The sequence below is a fragment of the Schistosoma mansoni genome, chromosome W (assembly GCF_000237925.1).
Source record: "Schistosoma mansoni strain Puerto Rico chromosome W, complete genome".
NCBI lineage: Eukaryota > Metazoa > Platyhelminthes > Trematoda > Strigeidida > Schistosomatidae > Schistosoma > Schistosoma mansoni.
Genome location: NC_031502.1, coordinates 48,069,110 through 48,092,120, shown reverse-complemented (window position 1 = coordinate 48,092,120; position 23,011 = coordinate 48,069,110). Strand labels below are relative to the sequence as shown.

Below are 23,011 nucleotides of genomic sequence, written 5' to 3'. Positions count from 1 at the left end.
GTAACGTCTTCTCTAAAATCTGTGAACCGATTGTACGTGAGTATCAGGTACTAGAATCGGCACTGTGACCTTGAAATCCCTCGAACGCTTCAGATTGGCTCGTTCATAAATTATAGTCTCGACTGAAAATTCCCTATAGAATTGATTTTTGAAGCCTGAAATTAAGTTTAATTTCCATAGTACACTTATTTGATCTCAAAAGAATTAGTTCATATGTTAATCATTTACTTCGAATGACTAGACTACTGATAGAACATTCTCTAAAATTAGAAGTTATGCTTACTGAAAAAAATTATCAAAGTAACTAGAAAGTGTGAGTTCTAGATAGAATATTTTTTTAAAATTGTATACTATCAATCCATAACACTAATGAATTCAAAAAACGATAAGAGTTGTCATCTTTCTATGATGAATTTGGTAAGCAATCAGTTAATATTAACTGAATTGTCCTTGAGAAACTGTTTTTGTTGTCGTAATGAAAGATAATTTCTGATATCTTTGTTGAAATTCGTTACCCTCAAGAACAATATCATAATGTTCTTTTAAAAGTAGAATTTTCATTTTCATCTATTCAACATTAAATCTATGGATTCTTAGTTGATGCATATGAAAATTACCATTTTCTCTTTATTTATGAATCATTTAACTGAAGACCTAATATAATTCTGGTAGTAATGTGTAACTAGAAAACCAGTAGTCATCGCTGTTAGTCAATATCTGTATTGTTCGCAAAGAAAAGTATATCTTCAACTAGTCATCAAACAATCTAATTTAATCCATACTCAATAGGATAAACATTTATTAACTGTTATTGAATAAAATATTGATAACCCAATATGATAAGTGTCAGATGAATTTATAGAATATTTATATGAGTAGTTGGAAAGATGACTTCAATTTCGAGCGTTATTACCTCGTGTACAAACATCAGTTTATGAATTATTGATTACCATACATTATTTTAATATCTTGAGATGATCGTATGAGTATTCAGTCAAGATCTTGATTTTCACGCTTACAAACTTAAATTTATTTCTGATATAGTACGAAATTATCAGATGTCATTTATAAGATTGTGACTCAATCCTGACATGGCTGAAGAGGTCTTATCATAAATTCGATAGTTTCCCTAGAGTTTAATCAATCAATAGTGAACAGAAAACCAATGAATATTTGGTTAATTCAGGTGATTAGTTCAATATTGAGAATGTTTTCATCAAGGAATGATTTCAGTTCATGATTTACTGAAACCATCAATTTATAAACGGCTATCGTAACTTAGTTAAAGACTTATCAGCAGTGAGTATCTATGATCTTATCACACCCAAAAACAAATCAAGTCCTCTTTGATCATGATAACAATAAAGATTTTCTTTGTCCATAAAAGCTTCTCATCACTAGCATATAAGAATTAATGAAAAAATCATTCATTCCCATGTTTTTATTTCTATTTTCTTTTTACCTTATAAAAATCAAGTTTCTGGTACAAAAACTAAACTAAGTAAATTAATTCGACTTTTTCCTAGTTTTAAACAAACAATTTATCTCCGTGAAAAGAGGGGGGAAGTAAGAATACCAGTTAAAAACCTAAAAAAAAAACAAAATAAGACAAACATTTTCTGTCGAGTTTGTTTGTTTGTTTTTTCACTCCATTTCTTTTATTTGATTTACAAAAAGTTGATCATTTCACCATAGTTACTCAGTCACGAAATGAGTTTCCAAGAAAAAAATAACAATTAAGTTCTGTGGTTTTTTTCTTTTTTCGATAATCATTTTATCATAAATATTTTTCTAATAGTTTGTTTTGTATATTTACTTTTCATTTACCAGCCTTAATTCAATAAATTTATATTTAACCCATAGAAAGAACCTGATGGAATAGAATAGCGAATTATATAATCATCACTTAGAGATAGATGAAATTTGTCTATGGTATTTGATCACTATTCACTTTACCCTCTAAATTTAATTACTGATGAATTAGAAGAAAAAGAGAAAAATATTCTTATTTTCTTTGTCTGTTTGACATTGTGTTCATTTTGAAGTTTTCTAATCGAGTATGTAATATAAGAGTCCATATTTTACGAGTTTTACAGTATTATTACTTTATATACAATTAGGCGTTGATCTGTATGGATTCCATTAACTGATTATCAACTAATTAGATTTGATAAAAGGAAACTGATTTCATATTGTTAATGAATCGAATAGAATGTATATCATATTGAGATTTCTAAGCAGTGTATTAGCAGATATTATTTAATAGCGTTGTTAGATATAAGGTTATTATATGACGTAAGTGAAATCTGTAGTTCCTCTAAATGAAGATGAACGCTTGACAAAATCCAATCAGTATAGATGGATTTACATAACTATTTCTTATAATGTTTAATTAATACATAAATAGTTTCGATACTGGTCCCAATCTTTGAAAATTTATTCTGCACTAAATTTACGGTACATGAGAGAAAAGAAAATTTTGAAGAAACTAAGGGCAGTTTAACAAAATTGGATGGTAATTTTATGGTTGAATTCATGAGTCAATTAAAGCTAGACCACTATTGAAAACCTGGAAACACTGGACTGAAACACTTGTCTCAACCAAAACCCGAAAATCTTCACGACTCTGTGCACACTAGTGACTAACTTAAAGATGGATTTTCTGGAGTTCTGGTGAGAAGCAGTGACCAGTGGAGTTCAACCGAGTCTGTTGTGAGATAGTAACTCACTGAACACAATGGTGGACGGTCACGCAATATTGTGGATTGGTTGAAGTTAGAGAGGTACAGTGTTATGGAGGTTGGGCGTTCACGCACGGGACCGAAGGTCTTGGGTTCAGATCTCATGAGAGGGGTTGCTAATGTGTTCTACTGAGAAGTCCCATACTAAGAAGAAACGTCCATCCAGTGCTTCCAGGTCTTCCATGGTGGTCTAGCTTCAATCGACTCATGAACTCAACTATTATATTAAGTATTTAACTAATTAAGTGATTAATAAAATATTCTTTATTTGAGAAAATTATCTTTGAAATAATTTTAGCGATTGGAATCTAAATAATTCCAATGTTCCGTTCAGCCTTAAAATTAGATTGACATTCATCAACAAGATTTCTTTTAAATGAAGCGGGATTTAATATACTCCATGTAATTCGAATCCGTATCACTTTGTATCACAAACAGACATATCGCTACTGAGTAATTCACTCACAGATCAACTTACCGTAAGACTAAATATATAGATCCCATTATTTTCAATCTGTCCTTTAATCAGTTATCATCGATGCACAATGCACTAGATGCTATGTCACTTAAACTGGTAAAAACTTTGAAGCATAAGAGACAAGTCTTAATCATCCATAAGGAAGAGACAATTGAATGATCAATTTTCTGCTTGGAAATAGTCTCACATAGTAGTTTCAAAGATATCGAGTAATCAGAATGCATACCTAATTATTATAATTATTATCATCATCAACATCAGAATATTAGGTGATTGTTTTTCTGTGACAAGTGCTTGACTTTATCAAACAACTTAAAGTATATTATGATTTTTAAATTCACTTGGTATTGTTTGTTTGAATCTTCCCATTGATGTTAGCCACTATCCATCTTTGCTTATAATATTATGATTTTTGTTTCATTCTTCTTGGATAAACTGAAATTTCCTATCGTCATTATAACCATTATTTTTAATTTTGTTATCATACTTCACATTCTATACTGACCATCGTTTCATTTCAAACCACATATGTTGGTATTGTTGTTGTTGCTTTTTTTAAAAGAATAATTTCCTACATTTTTGTTTCTTTCCAGTATAACAATTTTATATCTATTTTCACTACACCGTTTTCTTCTTTGGTTATTTTTATTTTCTTTTACTTTCTCATAGTAAACAGTAGTAGTTCAATCACAGTTTAATTTTCATCTTACATATGAAAACTATGAATGTGAATATATATTATACAGACAATATTGTTGTTGATAAGCCTATAGTTATTTCTTTGAGATCTCATTTAATATTCAAGAGGTTATTTCCAGTTCCATCAAACAAGTGCTAGAAATTCTATTCGATTGATATTTTAGTACTTTTTTTATTACTGCAGTTGTTTCCACTCATTTAGCGTAATCCTATTTTTTGGATAATTTCAAAATGGTAATAAAGTAGAATACTCGTCTAATAAAATGTCTTGCAATAACCTGATTTATTATGGTATACTCTGAAGATAAACTATGATTACTGTTAGATTTTTTAAAGTTGCTAACATATCAAGTTATAAACATTAATTATTACTGTTATACTATAGAAAGAGCCGTATGGAGTAGAATTTGTTGATGATATCCTTGGAAGAAATTATTTGCTTTACAAGTTACAATTCAAGCATGTTTCATGTCGATTGTACACGAATAATATTTAAACTGAGATATATGCAGTGTTAATCTGATAAAGCATTGTAGTTTATGTAAAATGTGTCAATGACACGTTAGTTTTGTGTTACGCCATAAATCATGCAAATAAAATACTTAGATTTTTCAGTAAAGTTCATCCCAATATTAAATTCACAATGGAAAGAAAAGGCTTTCCTATTTCTTCGATTTATGTATTTCTAGAAGAGATAATGGAACCTGTCAAAGGTATGTACATCGAGAGGAGACCTGGAGTTCGCAATTTTCAAGCTTTACCAACTTTTGGCTATGACTATGAGATGGTGAAAAAGCTTTTTCACAATCAGAAAGTTATGTTCATCTAAAAGGCTTGATGAGGAGCACACTGTAATAAGTAATAGCCTATGAGAGGATGGATGTTCCCAATCAACAATAGATAAACATAGTACCGAATGCCGAAATAAGACGAAGGAATACAAATTCCAAAATTAAGACGTTTTTATTTCATTGTCACTTATAAATGACCAGAGAAAGAATAGAATTAATCAAAGACTAAAAGTAGCTTCAGAAAACACATCACTACTATGAGATTGATTTCACTATGCATGAAACTACCCAGAACTTCAGAATAAATGCATAAATATCCGTCATATATTACTTACAACTGCATAATCGATTTACATTAAAATCATCAGGAGTCACAACAATTAGAGGACTTGAACTTGATCTTTGTATTCAAAAAGAGTCAGTAGTTAACTTTCTGTTGTCATGGTAGCATTTTAACTTTTCTCAACTGATTGTGATCATCATTTCGTGAGTTGTCTTCACATGTCCAGTTTTCCGTTTTGTCTCACTAACCATTAAAGTTATCTTAACACCTTAGAACTATCACCCTAAGCAATTATACAAAGACTCTCTTTTTAATAACTTTGACTCTCAATTACTTTCACACTACACACAACTCATTCATCACTGATCGATAATACCACTTTACAGTTCAAATCACAAACTCAGCTAGATCACCAGTACAAACCTGAAAACACTGCACGGACGTCTCGTGCTAGTATAGGACTTCTCAGCAGTGGGCAACCACAATCCTGCACCAAAAGATCGAACCCAGGACCTATGGTCACGCGCGTGAATCCTTAAAATCTGAACCACTGGGCCGACATCCACCACTGTTAATGTTTGGCTGGTATTAATTTCGTTTTAATATTGTGTTAATAATCGACAAGCATTAGGCGTATTAAATTGTATGTAGTTGAAAAGAAAGCAAAGAACAACGATAAATTCATTGTATTCTGCAAATACTATCGTTCTTGCTTTGTTAAAATTTGGCAAAACACCGGCATTAAATAACCATTTTAACCAAATTTGAGTTTGATTTTGATTAAATTATTTTATTGCATACACTTTTATCGAATAGATTAAGTCATCCAACTCTTAATGTGACCTTTCTAATAGTGAATAAACCTAATTGTCATAGTTTAAGAATTCCGCGAAGTAATTTCTCACAATATTTCGGTCATTGGACTTGAATAAAAGCTTTAGTTATCATCAGTTTCATGGTACAATAAGTACTCCAAAATAAGGATTTTAAACTATTTCTTATTGTAATCATATATATAGATGGAACTTTGAAAAGGTTTTTCTCTCCTTTTATTCTAAAACTGTGAGTAATCTTACCCATTATTGAAAAAAATATTTTGAACCGTTTTAACCAATGATAAGATATTTCATGAACTATTCTTATGACTGACATCATTCTAACCCTTTCATGAATTGATATGCTTTTTCATAGCCCTGTTATACATGAATTCTAGAGTTATCTTTACAGAATAAATGGCTGAAACAAAAAAGTCACTATATGATGAACAACAAAGTCATTAACACAAATGTGCATCTACCTGATTTCTTACACCATATAGGCATAACGAGATAAAATTTCAAAGTTTATTAAAAAATCAGTCAGAATAATAGTAGTATCAGAGGCAGTTGGAAAGATTGAAAACTGAGAAGGAATGAAAAACTGGTAAGTACGGAGGAATAGTAGAACTAAATATCCAGAATGAGATTATGAGTTGAGACGTTTTGTATCACTTCCAGTGATTTTAAGACATGTCATCCAACTCTTCAAATAACTGACTTCAATCACTGTGGGGATCTCCGGGCCAATCTCTATCTATTGAAACAGCTTAGTCCAACGGCCAATGATTTTATGAACTGAAGTGACATTTTGGTTATGCTTTCTCTGCTTATTTCCTAACCTATTCCGACTCTAAACAATACTGTATTTTGAGTTAAGCACATGTAAAACAAGTCCCAGCCCACTCAATCATTGATTCACAATTTCGTCTTAATACTCCATCTCTAACCTCTATATTGATCATTCGTTTTTTCCTACGATACGCATGTAATACTTTAAAGACGACTGAAATCGATGTAATCCAAGGAAAATTTGTATTACACCACTAAATTTCCACTATCAAACCTTTTGAATCATAATCAATTGGTCATTTATTTTTCCTTTCCGTGTCCATCAACCTGGTTAAAGCGCTGGACATTCGCTTTTCGTCCTCTCAATTTCGTAAACAACACCCCCACCACGAGAAGGCAGTGAGTAGGACTTCCCTGTCAGAGGCTATATACGCGTGGCCATGTGAGAGCATTTCGAGAGGGAGAGCAGACTCTCCCCACTCTCGGTCGTACCAGGGCATTTGAGGACCGAATTAACATCCATACATTCCATAAATGAATTTTTTATAATTAAACTTAAGTTGTGACAGATCATTTCATATCATATGAACCGATTGGAAAATGTGAAATCACCATCAAATCATTGAAATGTTTTTGGAATTAATCAGAAACAACAATAGTTTATTGAAAAACGATCACGTGTACAAACTACCTTCTAGAATTTACAAATCTATTCAATCCAATGGGTTACTAATGTTTCTAAACATAATAATAACACCAAGTATTTATAATAAATATTATTATTGTATTTGTTATTTGTTAACATGTTTATTGTTTTCTTTTTTCCAACTATTGCTTTAAATGAATTCTAAATTAGTACCTTCACAACCTCGTGAATTTATTGGTTTAAGCTTTAATCCAAAAGAAATACATCTTAATTGGATAGCACCTAATTTACCTGGAAAGATTAGTTTACAAGATTATTTATTGAAGTATCGTTTAGCAGTTGATATGAATTTCGATAAAAGTAAACAACAACAACAACAACCGATGGAGGTCAAGTTGTCAGCTGATCTAACTGAATATTTAATGGAAAATTTAATTCCAAATTCAACTTATCATATTTCTTTAGCTGCTCGTACAAAATATGGCACAGGGACTGCAGCAGAAATTATGGTGCAAACTGATAGTAATGGTAAGTGTTAAATTATCTGTGAACTTCAATTTAAGGTAGTGAAACAGTTTGTAGAACATTTCTTGTAAGTCGAATTGTAATGAACAAAAATGCAGGTGATAGACAACCAATGTATTTTGGTAGATAACTACAGAGTATCTTGGTAATGTATGAGAATCATACACTGAATACTTCATTTGCAAATTCCATCATTTGTCTTTCACATTCAGTATCATTCTTCCGATTCACGATTCCTTTCTAATTCCGTTTCTGTTTTCTCTTCAGTTTGATCTTCTTAGCCTTATGCTGCAGGGTTTTCACTTTCTATTTATGTCACATACTACTTATATCTGTCGACACCAGTAGCATACACCACAATATTATCTCAGTAAGACTAATCGACTAATCTTAAATATATTGTTCGGGTTTTGTTTGTAGATACGATTTTTATAAAATAACTGTTATTTTAAGGAAAATGGAAACACTTGGCTGTTTTTGAATGTGCAACCAATCTAAACAAACGTTTGTTTCTGATTGATTTGTATTGACCGTTTGAAACTTCTCATCGGTTTATAGAACTGAAATCGATAAGTCTGTTTCGCATATGTGTATGCTGTTCAGATGGCCTCATTATTTTTTATAAAAATGGATGGTGGATGTGGCTAGAAGTGAAATCAAGGATGCACGTTTTGCCACATTTAAGACATATCAGCTGGATTTACGTGGATCCTTCCTTTTGTTTTAATATCATACGACCAACGTTTGCTTTACACAATACAAATCCCTAGAAATGAAAATTTTCAGAGTTGGACAAATTGTTCTTGAAACTTTACTTGACTTACGGAGGGATCGAGTTCCTGCCAAGACATATTCAATGATTGAGCTATGTCAATAAGTTAAATTTTAAATACACGATAAACATTAAAGCTTTCAGTCTCACTTTTATTTAGGACTTAAAGAACTTACTGCAAATCTTTAATGTCCAGTTTAGTTTATTGTTTTGTCTCAGTTTAGTGAATGAACATACTTTGGATGTATTTGAAGTACTAACACAAGTAATTAAATGTTATGCTTTTAATTAACTAACAATAAAAATGATTTACTCAATTATTTTAATTTTATGGTCACAAAATTCCTTAAGCAAATCCAAAATTTAGTCTAAGTCTACAATGACAGGGGATTAACAAAATGTAAGTCAGATGTACAACTATAGTATCACTAATAAACATAATCATTTATGCTATCTGAGGATTTCGAAATCACATGACATATTGTCTATTATTTGTGAAAATAATGGACATCTTTTTACTATTTAACAAGTCATAGTCTTGTTCCATTGATTACTTGGCTTTCAATCAAAAAATCAACTGATTTAACCGTTGTGCCAAACCTAATCAATGACTGGTGTTTAGTAGTCAAAGTAGTCAGCATCGAGAATTATGCGGACTATTTGCTTTTTTGTATTATTCGACATTCAAGAAACAAAAAAATTAATCGTGTTACTTTCTAATATGGTTGCTAGTTTTGGTGTGTGTCAACTATGAGATATTTAGTTGATAAACGATATAAAAGCGTGGATCTAATTCTCTACTTGGCTCCAACTTATCAACAAGGTATATTAGCAGTCTTGTGAAAAATGATTCTCTCTCAATGATTCAAATACAAAATACAAAGCCCCACAGTCAGATAACTATCTGTTGAAGCTGCTGGAGATGACTAGTCTATTGGGTTATGACGGTTACAGAATATTAAAGGATGTGAGTGATATCGGTTACATTAAGTCTTACAGTAGTATCCAGGACAGGAGTTTCATCATAGTTGGAAACAATCAGCTGGAAACTATAGCTAAAACTGCAAAGCAAGGATCAATGTCTACAAATTAGGACTGAGCAGCTTATTGAATTATCCATTGGCTTTTGATGTGGACAATACTGTTAATAACAATCTAATAACAACATTACTGTTTAAAATAAGTTTGTCTAAACATATAACTCTCAAAAAACAAAACCTTAAATTTTCACATGAAGTTATTGAACTAACAGAGAGTATTTTAACAGACCATCACTTTTGGTAGATTTAATTTCACATAAGGTAATAAAGAGATTGCATAAGGAGAATACCAAATAGAAGAGTATCCTCCTCATTAGGAGCGATATTTATAACTTTAAAAAACAACTAAACTCTGTCTATAAACTATGTTTATTTTCAACAAATGAAAACTATTCACTGTATAATGATCAAATCAAGTTACATTTTGAGTATGATTATTAAAATAGGTCATCTTGAAATAATACAATAAATGATAGTATGATCGATAACATTGATTAAAATTTATCAATGGATGTGAAGAAAGTTGAATTCATGAGTCAGTTGAAGCTAGACCACCATGGAAAACCTGGAAGCACTGGCCAGCCGTTTCGTTCTATTGTGGGACTCCTCAGCAGAGCGAATCCACGATTCTGCCTCAAGAGATTCAAATCCAGGACTTATCAGTCTCACGCGCGAGCGCCTAACCTCTAGACCACTGAGCCGGTATCCAACGATGTTATTGTCTAACTTCAACCAATCCACGAAGTTGAGCAACCATTCACCAATGTCTTTAGTGAGTTGAAATCTCCCAAAAGACCTGGTTGAACTCCACTGGTTACTGGTTCTCACTAGAACTCCAGGAAATATCTCATGGAGCCAGTCACTGGTGAGTATATGATCATTATCAGAAGGGGATTTTGTGGAGATTTTAGTAATTTTATATAGTTGAAATCATCAGTTAATTGAAGCAGTCCAGTGCTTCCAGGTTTTCTATGGTCGTCTAGCTTCAATTGACTCATGATTTCAACTATATAATATTACTAAAATCTCCCCCAAACCCCTTTAAGATGTGAATAACACAATTTTAAAAAATTTTAACGAACAATTTACATGGTTCAATAACATTATAAACCATAAACATTTGCCAAACAATCAATTCATAGCATTCATAGAGGCAAAAAGAAGTTGATTCGATTCATCAACAGTGGATTCGGAATTGAACTATGGGATACGAATAAAAAAAGAAATATATAATTATGTTGATTCAATTACTAAGAGCTTCTGTACACACACTACATTTTTTTCTGTTTGCTTGTTCCCTGATTATTATTTCATATTCACATGGAAGATTTTTAAGCATGATATATATATATATATATATATGTATATATGGGCGACTGGTTATTTAATCATCAGTTTATACATCTACACTTTTCTATTTTCGTTTACAAACTTACTTTTGATTACATAAACAAATAGGTGAAACGTTTTCACAAGATAGATGAAATAGCAATAAATAGAATGCCTCCCTTAGAGTGACCTTTAGTGTTAATCCAAATAATAAAAATAAATTGTAGATGAATGTATTTAATAAGCATCTGATTACAATTATGTATCATTCACATTCCACATTCTTCAATGATAGTAACAGTGAAGGTCATCCTCAGGTTACTCAATATATTATAATACTACAAAACAATGTTAGAGGTGATGGGGAGAAAAAACAATAAATAATAATTACGCTTAATGCAGGTACAATATTTCATTGAAAATGAAATGTTAACATAAACAAATTCCATTTAACCTTTTCACTGATTCGTTAAAATAACTCTTAATAAATAAACCAAGTTCATTTCCAAAATGTGTGTCTTACAATTTAGATATGGCTACTCCGTATAAACTTAGATTTGATAACCTACGCAGTGAAAATGTGAGATTATTTCACAAAGACATTGAATATGTTTTTTTTCCATAAGTATAGAATACTTTTAATATGATTGGTTTCTAATATCTATTTGGGACAAAATGTTTTAATTCAGTAGTTAAGTTCGGTTGAACTATTAAAAAAGTGTTTTCATATTAAAGGATAAAATAAAGAATTTATTAAGGATATAATTCAAATTGATTTCATTGTAACCGCTCAATATCAAGTATCTTTCTTTCTGTAGCTCTTGCGGTTAGAAACAAAATTACAGTATCGAAAAAATTATTCAACCTACTTCGTTATAACCTGAATCCACCCTTTTACTATGGGTCATAATAGCCGTGTGTACATATGGATAAGGGTCTTGGAAGATATAACTACTAAAAACTCTTTCTAATATTTTAGTTAAGTCTACTACTATTTAACAGTGAGAAAAATTGAGATGCCTTAGACTAATGCTTCACTTGGTATGTTGTTTAGTATAGCTTTGTTCTTTAAACTTTTTCTTTGGAATCCTTTCTCACATAATAAACGTCATATTCTAAAAGAAATTACTGTCGGTGAAAATCAGACAAACCATCTGAAAAAAAGTTGTTGATATAACTAGAACTTAGCTATTGTATTAGTCATTAACCATTTAAAAGATGTCTTGTTCACGCTAATCAATCAGCTGACTCACTTTAAGTGAGTGTCTCTCAGAGAACAGTCAGTAAAATTAGGATAAAACTCGCTTTATTTAGTTACGGAAAAAATTCTCAGTACAAATAATCATTGTGAACTTTATAGACGACACAGTTATCCATGAAAGTTGTCAGCTGTCCAAGAAAATCAAAATGCATTACAAAAAAAGATGGTGCATTATGGAAGTACACCGTGTTTTGATTTACCAGTTCAAACCCATTAAACTGGGTGACAAAGTTCTAATACCTCTTTAATCCACATGGTGGAGATATATGCTATCCATAAGACTCCAGAAAGTAAAGGTACATGCTATGATGGATCGCAAAAAGTATATTGCCAAATGTCATAAGGTCCAAAACCAACACATGATATTAGTTCACGAAGTTGTTGACTGCTGATTCAAGTATTGTCACTTAGTGTAGAGTTTACGGTTGTGGTTGACAAGTTCATCATAACCGATGGTTGGAGATTCCTAATTACATGGTTCAAAATCGGTACCAGTGACTCGGTGACATTCGTTGTCCATTCCTCACTAAATACTCAGTTTTTTATTGTTATTTTTCATTAATTTGTTTCTAATTACACTTCTGGTATTATTAGTTACTTTTACTCCTTATCGTTCACACCAATCGATTCAACACCAACACCGTGGTGTATGTTTATTCAGCTGATGAGTTTTAAATGAGTTGAAAATTGTATTCTGAATTCCACTGCTGGCTGTTAACTGATTCTGCTTACCGATGAAGAATTTAGCTACCTCAAACGTGAAATAACTCTCTGTTTCACATCAATGTTTATCAAACTCTTACTTTAATTAGGGACAGATGTAATATAGATGACATTCGTTAAACCGTAATGGTACAATTATGTTTTTCAAGTTGATGATGTAATGATTTCTTCGGAATCAGTTCACATAGTACCCTAGTATATCATTCATTTTCTAGGAGATAAGATTATTATTTAGGAAGTAGTTTTTTAAAATCAGAAATTACTAATTTATACTCTTCAAATTATCATATTTCATTTTTAATTCCATCCAGTTCCTGGACCACCCATTCTACATGAACTAAGCATTTTGGATTCATTCAGTATACGTATTCGTTGGTTGGCACCACATGGAGTTTTAGACCATATTAACGTATCACAATATTTAAGTCGATTAAGTAATACTTTGACAAGAACTGAAAATCCATCTAAAGTTTTGCATTATTTAGTTCAATGGTCAGCATTTCCATTTACAGATTGGGAACAAAAAAAAATAACTATTAATTATTTATATCCTATGCAACAAATTTATGAATATATTATTCACGGCCTTTTATCACGTACTACATATCGTATTAGAATAATGGCTGTTGGATCAGAAGGAATGAGTCCTGCACTTGAATTAGGACCAATTAAAACTAAAGGTCAAGGTGAGTTAATTAATTGTATGTTTAACGAATTCATGTATTAACTTTTATGATCTGAAATAAGCAAGTAAGTCTTTTAAAATTCCATGAACTTGATATTTCGTCAAAGATGACAATGAATGGACAGGATCCGATGTAGTTACCTTTCATGAAGCTTTTCTGTATGAAATATAACATAGAATTACAAAGTATAGTTATATTAGTGAATGAGTACTGATCAGTAATAATTTATACCAATCTTTGCTAAATGACCACTAGTTACTAAATGGGTATTCATTATTGTAAAGGCAAATAATGGATAGACTTCAGAAAAACAAATAACAAATTAACTCATCTAATTTATTTTCGGTAAGACCAATAGACTGCAGTGCAAAATAACATACACTTAGATAAATCTAAATAAAGATTTATTTTAAAGCTAATTTCGTTTGTAGGATTAGTGTATTTGTAGATCCTTCACTGAGGGAGGAATAAACCACTGACCTTCATACTTAATTTTAATCCACCTTATTATGAAATAACTCTATTAAACTGAAACAAATGTCTTTCAATATACTGTTGGGTAAATTTTAAGTATGTGAACACCCATTTTTTGTATAAAGATAATTATAAGCCAAACTCCTGCTAGTTTTTCATGTAGTAGGAAATTTTATTGACAAAATGTTTTTCATACATCATCTCTCTCTAACAAAGAAATTTAGTATCCAATAAGGTGAAAGTTGAAGTTATAGGTTAATATTGTTTTAATTAACATATAAAGTGTTAACCATCTGTGAAGAATAAGCTTACAGACTAGTGATAATTCAGGAATGCATCAGCTTACCATAAATGAATACTGTAACAACTCTTATATAGATTTTCTGTATTGCCACACTATTGCTTATTGTGTGACAATTGTTGGATAAATCGAAAAAGAAATATAAAAAAAAATTTGAAAGAACACAGTTCTTTTATGGTTGTGTCATAAAGGGATTTTTTATCATTATCGAATTCGGTATTTAATAATTGTGTTACATAACTTCATGCAAATGATGTTTATTATAGGCATAGATTTAGATTATGAATGGCAAAACTGAACCCATCAATATTAATGATCATCAGAGGCAGTTGATGTTCTAGTCTATTAAAGCACATGAGACAAGTAACGACTCATGAACTAGATAGAATGCGAATAACAGTTTTCTGGTATTATATTTCTTGTGATTTGTTTAACTAAAAGATAATTTCAATAGTAAACTTATAATAGTTGAACGACGTAAAGAAGCTAGATAACACCAGACATTTGTATCCTTGTAGTTTGGCACAAATCGATATTGTTACTTTATCGATTTATCAGTCTGTGACAACATTTTAAACTGAAACACAATAGTGAATATTCGACTTAACATCTAAAGATTTTAAGTTATATAAAGAGTTAAGCTTATGTAACACCAAACTATAAAACATTTAACAATATTCATAAGGGATAGCTTTTTCCGTCATCCGTACAAATCACACTAACATATAAAAACTGAATATGTTACTGTAATGGACAAATATGAGATTCATTTAGAGACATCTCAGGATTATTTACTACAATATTCAATGCTAAACGATTCAAATTCTTGATAGATAAATTAGTATTTCTACATAGTGATATTGTTTTCTATTTCCTTAATTGAACGTACTGTTTAAATATATAGGACAAATCGTTGAAAATTATAAAAATACTTGGCAGTTATAAAATGTTTCCCTTTTTTATTAATACTTAGATGTTTAAAACAGATTATCTCAAGATTGGCTTATATTCTTTCTTAGTTAATCTAACTTAAAACTATTGATAAATATATGTACATATATATTTCATAGTAGAAATCATGAATTGAAGTTAAACATTAACACTGTTGGATGCCGGCTCATCGGTCTAGAGGTCTAGCTCTTGTGCGTGAGACTGAAAGGTCTTGGATTCAAATCTCATGAGGCGAGATCGTGGATACGCACTGCTGAGTAGTTCTACAATAGGACGAAACAGCTGACCAGTGCTTCCAGGTTTTCCATGGTGGTCTAGCTTCAATTGACTCATGATTTCAACTATATAAAATTACTAAAATCTCTACAAAACCCCCTTCTGATAATATACATATATTTTGAATAAGGCGGGAATAGAAATTTTCAAATGACCTTGAAAATTCTTAAGTTTGCCCATTCTATCATTCTCATCTTATTTGCTTACTACATAATTACTGAATCGAAAAAATCGATAAGATCTGTTATTTTTTTCTTTTGATTGTTTATTTTTTTATGATTAAAAACTTTCTTTTGTTCAAACTAATCTCATAAGATGAAATAGAGTTTGAAAGGGTATACTATCTAAATAAGATTTTATAATAAATGTCAAAGAGATTAAACAACTACTTCCTATTGATTTGACTGAAGCTAATGTAAAAGTCTTGAGATAATAATAGCAATAGTAATTTAGATTACTTCAATGACAAAATATCTATAGTTTAACATTTGTAAGGACGGCTCGTCGGTAGACTCTAAGAAGCCTTAAGAAGCCCAGGAAGAGCCACAGACATTCCATCCAATCACTGCTAGGGGAATATTCTAAAATGTCGACGTGTAGCTTCCCCATTGGACGGATAAGAATGACCCCTATTCGCCTATTGGCTGTCTGAAATGATGATTTACTCTCAGTCAAAAAACTATAAATACACGAGATTTCTGTACTATATTTTGACACTGATATTGGGAATAAACTTCCTACTTACTAGTCTTTGTCTTCTCTTTGCGACATTGCGGGTCCTATCGTTCAAGTAGTCTAGTAGTACGTGGCATAGTAAGAATCAAAGCTCTAGATATAACAACATTATTCAATAATAGTGTTGTACACAATCAAAATTCACTTAAGTATATATATTTTAAACAAAATAATTTTAATAGTAAAATTGTTGTATTAAAAATAGTCTTGTGTTAAATAAGAAGTTTCTAACTAGTAAAATGAAGACGTAAAACCAGTGAAATTACTTACTTACTTACACATGTTACCCCCCGTTGATGAGTATAGGCCACTCATCAGCACCCTCCATACAATCCTGTCTTGGGCAATCCTTTCCAGTTCTTTTCAGTTAACATTCATCTTTTTCATATCTCCTTCAATCTCCCGGCGTAATGTGTTCTTTGGCCTTCCTCTTTTCCGTTTCCCTCCAGGATTCCAAGTTTGGGATTGCCTCGTGATACAGTTTGATGATTTCCTTAATACATGTCCGATCCGCCTTCAACATGGTTTCCTAATTCCCTCCTCAACTGGAAGCTGGTTTTTCCTCTCTCACAGTAGGCTGTTGTTGATGGTATCTGGCCAGTGAATGTTGAGTATTTTGCGTAGACAACTGTTGATAAATACTTATACTTTTCTTGAAGATGGTTGTAGTAGTTCTCCACATTTCAGCCCCGTACAGTAGAACTGTTTTGATGTTCGTATTGAAGATTGTGACTTCGATATTCTTTGACAGTTGTTTTGAGTTCCACATGTTCTTCAATTGTAGAAATGTGGTCCTTGCTTTGCCAATCCTCACCTTTACATCCGCATCAGATCCTGCTTGTTCATCAATGATGATTCCCAGATACGTGAATGTTTCTACATCTTTCAGAGTTTCACCATCAAGTGTGATTGGGTTAGCGTTCTCAGTGTTGTATTTGAGAATCTTGCATTTTCCTTTGTGTATGTTGAGGCCTATTGATGCCGAGACTGCTGCCACATTTGTTGTTTTCGTCTGTATTCGCTCTTGTGTGTGAGATAGGAAAACCAGGGAAATAACAAATAATAAATAATATCACTGATAGAAGTATACTCATGCTAACAGTTTGCCTGATGTAAATGAAATCAATCAATCCCTATAAATTCAATACGGTGTTTTTCTTATTGATAAGATAATAATAAAGATAAAATGATAAACATAATTCTTATTCTAGTTGTTTATTTTGAAAATAATTTATTTAAAGAGAATGAGTGATCCCATAAGTGGAATAGAGTATTACAATAAATAACAAGATAGATAACTATCAACCTTCAATAAACGTCTTGAATTTTCATTCTAAGTGATGGTGATTGATAATGATCTTCCAGTTCATTTTAAAAAAATCTTATGGTAAATTTAAAACCTATACACTGGAACCATTAATCAAATCTTTTAGGATAAAATGTGAGTCAGACTTCCTAACGAACAATAAGTTAGAATTTCCGTACCATAAACCTGATGAGAAATGAAATATTATCAGTCACCAGAAAAGTAATGAAAGAATTATAGCTTATACATCTGATCCAGTGATCAAACACTGAAATCATAGATATAACTAGTAGAATTAAAAAAATTCCGACACATAAAATTCAATGAGATCTCATTAATGACTACCAACCCGTTCGGGGCTGAAAAAGAAACAATATATATATATATATATCTTGTAGGCGAAATTACGGACAAGGTACCCTAGTAGCACTGTTTTCGGAAGTACACCTACATATTAGAAAACTGATATGATAATAATTTATCAGGTTAGTGTTTAGATCTATAACCATGTCAGTACATAAAATCACAACTAGAAAATGCAAAACGGACTGTAAATATACTCAATGTAAATCTGCATGTTTATTGAGTATTTAATAAATATTTAAACGGTGACTCATCTATACTTGTTTCGTGTTGATGAGACCTAAAACTTTGGGTATCTGATTTGGCGTCTTTGATGGTAGAATAGTAATGTGATACAGTTTGTGGAGCATATATAAATATATAAATATACATGCATGTGTGCTACGATGACATTGATTATAGTAAAAGAATTTGTAATGAATAATCAGCACTCATTGTTACATTAATGAATATGTTTGATCCACTCGTACATCTCTCACTTATGTTTAATTCTAAATAAATATTGAGTTTATCATTTGAGTTCACTGAGAATGCTGAACTGAATAAATTGCTTAAAAAACCTAAGCTACTTGAAACAAAAGACGTGATAGTTTAGTAATTTTCTGTAAAATTTGAACCAAAATAAATCCAAAATCTACATAGTTCCAGATTTCTAAAGACAAAAAATTAAGTATGAAATGAAAGATGAATGATTTTGCTAGTGAATTACTCTTAAATAGAACGATTGAAATACTTAGGCAAAGTTTATCAGCTATTTCTTATTCGTTTATAGATCCCAATCATATCAAAAGACTATTATTTGAACGAAGAATATTCTTTTCGATAAATTCTCTTCAGGTTCTACAATGATATATCCAAATTAATAATCCGAATAAATGGTCAGGTTAAAGGCAAAGTACATCGTTTAAAGCATGTAAATTTAGGATTGTCAAACCAAATAGAATAAAATTGTTAATGTTGATATGACTCATATAGAATGTTAACTTGAATCTGTATATATGTTAAGTGAAAATTTAAGATATGTGATCAGAATAAATATGGGGAGCTATGGTACAGAAGAAATATCTCCAACTGCTGCTCCCCTCTTGGCCAATTAATCAATAGTAATCTTAGCTATTGGATGACCTAATTTGACTATGTAATTACGACCTTTCGTAGTCAAATGTAATTGTCTCTCTTATCTTTATTCGCAAATCTTTGTATTAATATTATCATTATTATTATTATTATTATTGGTTAAATATCATTATTATTCTCCCCTATACATGATTCATTCACTTCGCATTGATCCCTCCTTATTACGTATTACTAATTTTTCACACAATTTAGTCTTCCACTTGATCGAATTGTAATTGCACTATCATATCTCTCTCACCCCATCTGACCCATATTTATTCTGATCACAGATCTTACATTTTCACTTAACATAAATACAGATTCAAGTTAACATTCTATATGAATCATATCAACGTTAACAATTTTATTCTATTTGATTTGATAATCCTAAATTTACATGCTTTAAACGATGTACTTTGCCTTTAACTTGGCAATATATGTAGAACCTAAAGAGAATTTATTTCTTATTCAATGATTCTCAGAAGTTTATATTCCTAGAAGTAGGCTGAAGTAACTTATTTACTGAAGAGGCATATCAGTATTCTGTATTTTATCTAACCAAAACACACAATGAGTCTTTGAATCATTGAGATGGACTTTGTATTTTAAATATGCATAATATATAATATTAAAGAAGTAAATACACATGTAGAAGATCTCGGTAAATTCATGTTGTAAAACTTGGAAATGAAAAGAAATTTATGACGGAATAAAGTGCATTAATATAAAAGTTTGAATATCAATATCTCTTCTTCTTTCATAGAAAGTAAATACAATTTTCAAAGTACTTTAAATTACAATAGTAATTAATAAAAGAAAAGAAAAAAAGGAAAACAAATCTCAATCAACATCGAATACACATTAGGTAATTTTTAATAAACAATAATGTAAATTTCATGTTTCCAATTGAAAACTAGAGAGAGTGTGTGTGTGTGTGTGTGAAAGAGTAAGCAATTGAAAAAGTTTTTCTCATCAATATTCACAGGTATACACATGCATACAAGCATAAAGTACTTAACCTTAATAAAGATATATTATTATTATTTAATTTTTGTATGATTTATTCTGTATATTTTATTGAATAAGACATTTGTTCAATCAACGTATAGACAGACATCAATATAGAAACATGTACATATGTAGAAGAACGTTATACATATATATGCATGCTTAGTTTATCGTAGCATGAAACGGTTAAAAGTAGATGTACAAATAGAGAAGTAGGAGTAAATTATTCAATAAACATAATCATCTTTAACATTATTGATGATTCATATTAAATACCTTATCCTATTATTAAAGATATGTATTATTCAATAAACAGATTATATAGTATATAATTGAATTTATCTATCATATTTCATACACTAGACAGTAACTTAATGTAAGTAAAACAAAATATAATTAAACAAAGGTCATGTATAATAGTCAGTTAGATACAAAATATGGATTATAGGGGAAAACAATGGAAATAAATGACTAATCATTGATATATTGGTGTTCATAAGTAATATTAAAAGAAACAAAATGATAAGCTGTATTCATTTAAGGAATCCTTTATATATTAATAAAAAAGATTAACAACTTCTTTTAGAACTCCTATCAGTATCTACCACCGAATGGTCCAGAAAACTAATCACAAGACAATCTAATCAAGAAAATTTTCTTTTTTGATGATATTTACTAATACTATATCGTAGTATTTATATTGATTTGAAAAATATAGTAGTCTTAGAAGGGAGTTTTATGGAGATTTTAGTAATTGTATATAGTTGAAATCATGAGTCAATTGAAGCTAGACAACCATGGAAAACCTGGAAGCACTGGTCAGCTGTTTCGACCTATTGTAGGACTACTCACCAGTGCTCATTTCACAACAGAACGAAATGACCGTCCAGTGCTTTCAGGTTTTCCATGGTGGTCTAGCTTCAATTGACTCATGATCACAACTATATAAAATATAACGGTTTATTCTAAAAATAAAATGAGGTAACACTATAAATTGTTCGGAAATTTTACGTATCACAATAAGCCTGGGTATTGACGTACAAGTTAACGAAAAAAAATAGAGCTGATAATAATATTTAAAATTTCTTTAATTATTCCTTCGTGCTACAATACGTTTCTTTCGCTGTTGAAATAGTAATTAGGAAAAAAACTGTTCAAAGATAGTAATAACTAATTACTGAATAAAAAGTAACGCATATTACGAAGCTTCACAAAATGAAGTTTTTTCAAAGATTATGAGATTCTGTTTTTCAGAATTTCCGTAGGAGTATATTCTGTAAATTTAATATACATTAGGAGAGTATTCTTCTTTAACTAGAAAGGGTCGAGAATGCTTACTTGTATAACAAAGCTAGTTACTCACTTAAGTGCTGATTTTATTGAGCTTGCCTTGATAATATGATAGTGATCACTTGAAAACAATCTAGACAAGTCAAATATGAAGTTGAGAATTTAATTAGGATATAGTTTCTCAAGGACATCTCAGGACATTTCTAAAAATGCCTCATGTATATCAAATTAAAGGATTATAACTTTGTCATTCATAGAAGTTTGTTTTGTGGTTAAAAATTAAATGACAATCTATACAAGACCTATTTTGACGAAACATGTTAAACTTCAATCTAAACATTTTACCGAGTAAATATTCAAAGATTCTGTTTTGCATGATCTTAACCATAAGTCATGTACTGATTGGATCGGTAATCATAGGTCTGCATTTACCAACATTTCCTTTGACCTAGCCTCCCAGCTTTTAAGATAAAGCTCACTTTCTGATGGCAGGATGTAAACCATAATCAATATAAGAAACATTTGCCTAGCAAAAACTTTGAAGAAGAAATGACATAAGATCAGTCACTATATCTATTTTGTATTTAAAATCCCAATCAGAACGTCATAAATGCTTTTGTTATATCTTGTGGGTGCGTGCGTGTGCCCTATTTGATATATGAACGTGCTGATTCCCGCCAATGAGAGAAGTGCGAATGATCGATCGGAGCAATGATACGTAAAATCGTACGAGCAGTCTTGATTACTTGTCAGTCGTGCTATCTGCCTAGCCCAGCCAGTTAAGTCCAGAACACCAATAACAGCTTCAGCAATATGAATCATTATTCTCAAACATACTGGGTTTATATAACAACCAAACAGACCACATCGTACCATAAAATAGAAAATAACATTTGTACAAGATTTGACCAAATGTGGCTGTGAATAGGGGGAAAGTAATCAGTAGACTGATGATAACTCAAGAATCGTATAATAATAGTTCAAAGGTCAAAATCAAGCTTGTAATAAGAGGAACACGAATATGGATAGTTTAGTCACTTAACAATTATACAATTGAAAATATACATATCACATTGGTCCATAAATAGTCCTCAAAAGTTACCATTCACAATTCTCTTCGGGATACAACAATTTTCAGCATTGAATGATACACTATCAGAATGTATCTTATAAGCGAGCAGATACATGTTACTTCTAACAGGTCCTACTATAAACAACGAAATTTGGTGCGTATTCCTAATGTACTAACGAAACTGTATAAACTATCTGACTTACATTATGAGTTCATTACCTATTAGCAATGACGAGATGTGAGATTTTGTGAACAACTTTATACATTAACTTTCAGTTTGTAAGTGGTAGTTGTAATATTTAGCATCAGGAAATATTGAGATTAGGTGCACCATTGGTTTGGAATGAGAGTTTTCCAACTCCCCTAGGTGGACTTTCCATGTCCACTTACCCGGGTAAAGCGCCGGACATTCGTTTTCCGTCCTCTCAATTTCGAAAACAACACCCGCGTTACGAGAAGGCAGTGATTAGGACTTCCCTGACAGAGGCTATATATGCGTGGCCATGTGAGAGCATTCGGAGAGGGAGGGCGGACTCTC

General features: G+C 31.1%; 1 protein-coding gene across 1 annotated transcript in view; it reads left to right on the top strand.

The window, feature by feature from the left end:
• The window catches only part of Smp_130560 (putative cell adhesion molecule), a gene marked incomplete at both ends in the record, with an annotated part of 56,459 nt that extends 42,407 nt beyond the window's left edge, over positions 1–14,052 (top strand). The window contains 3 exons of the mRNA XM_018789957.1: positions 7,456–7,773; positions 13,207–13,387; positions 14,013–14,052. Coding sequence (XP_018655348.1) covers positions 7,456–7,773; positions 13,207–13,387; positions 14,013–14,052 — 539 coding nt within the window. The remainder of the gene's footprint in view (positions 1–7,455; positions 7,774–13,206; positions 13,388–14,012) is intronic.
• Between the last annotated feature and the right edge of the window lie 8,959 nt (positions 14,053–23,011).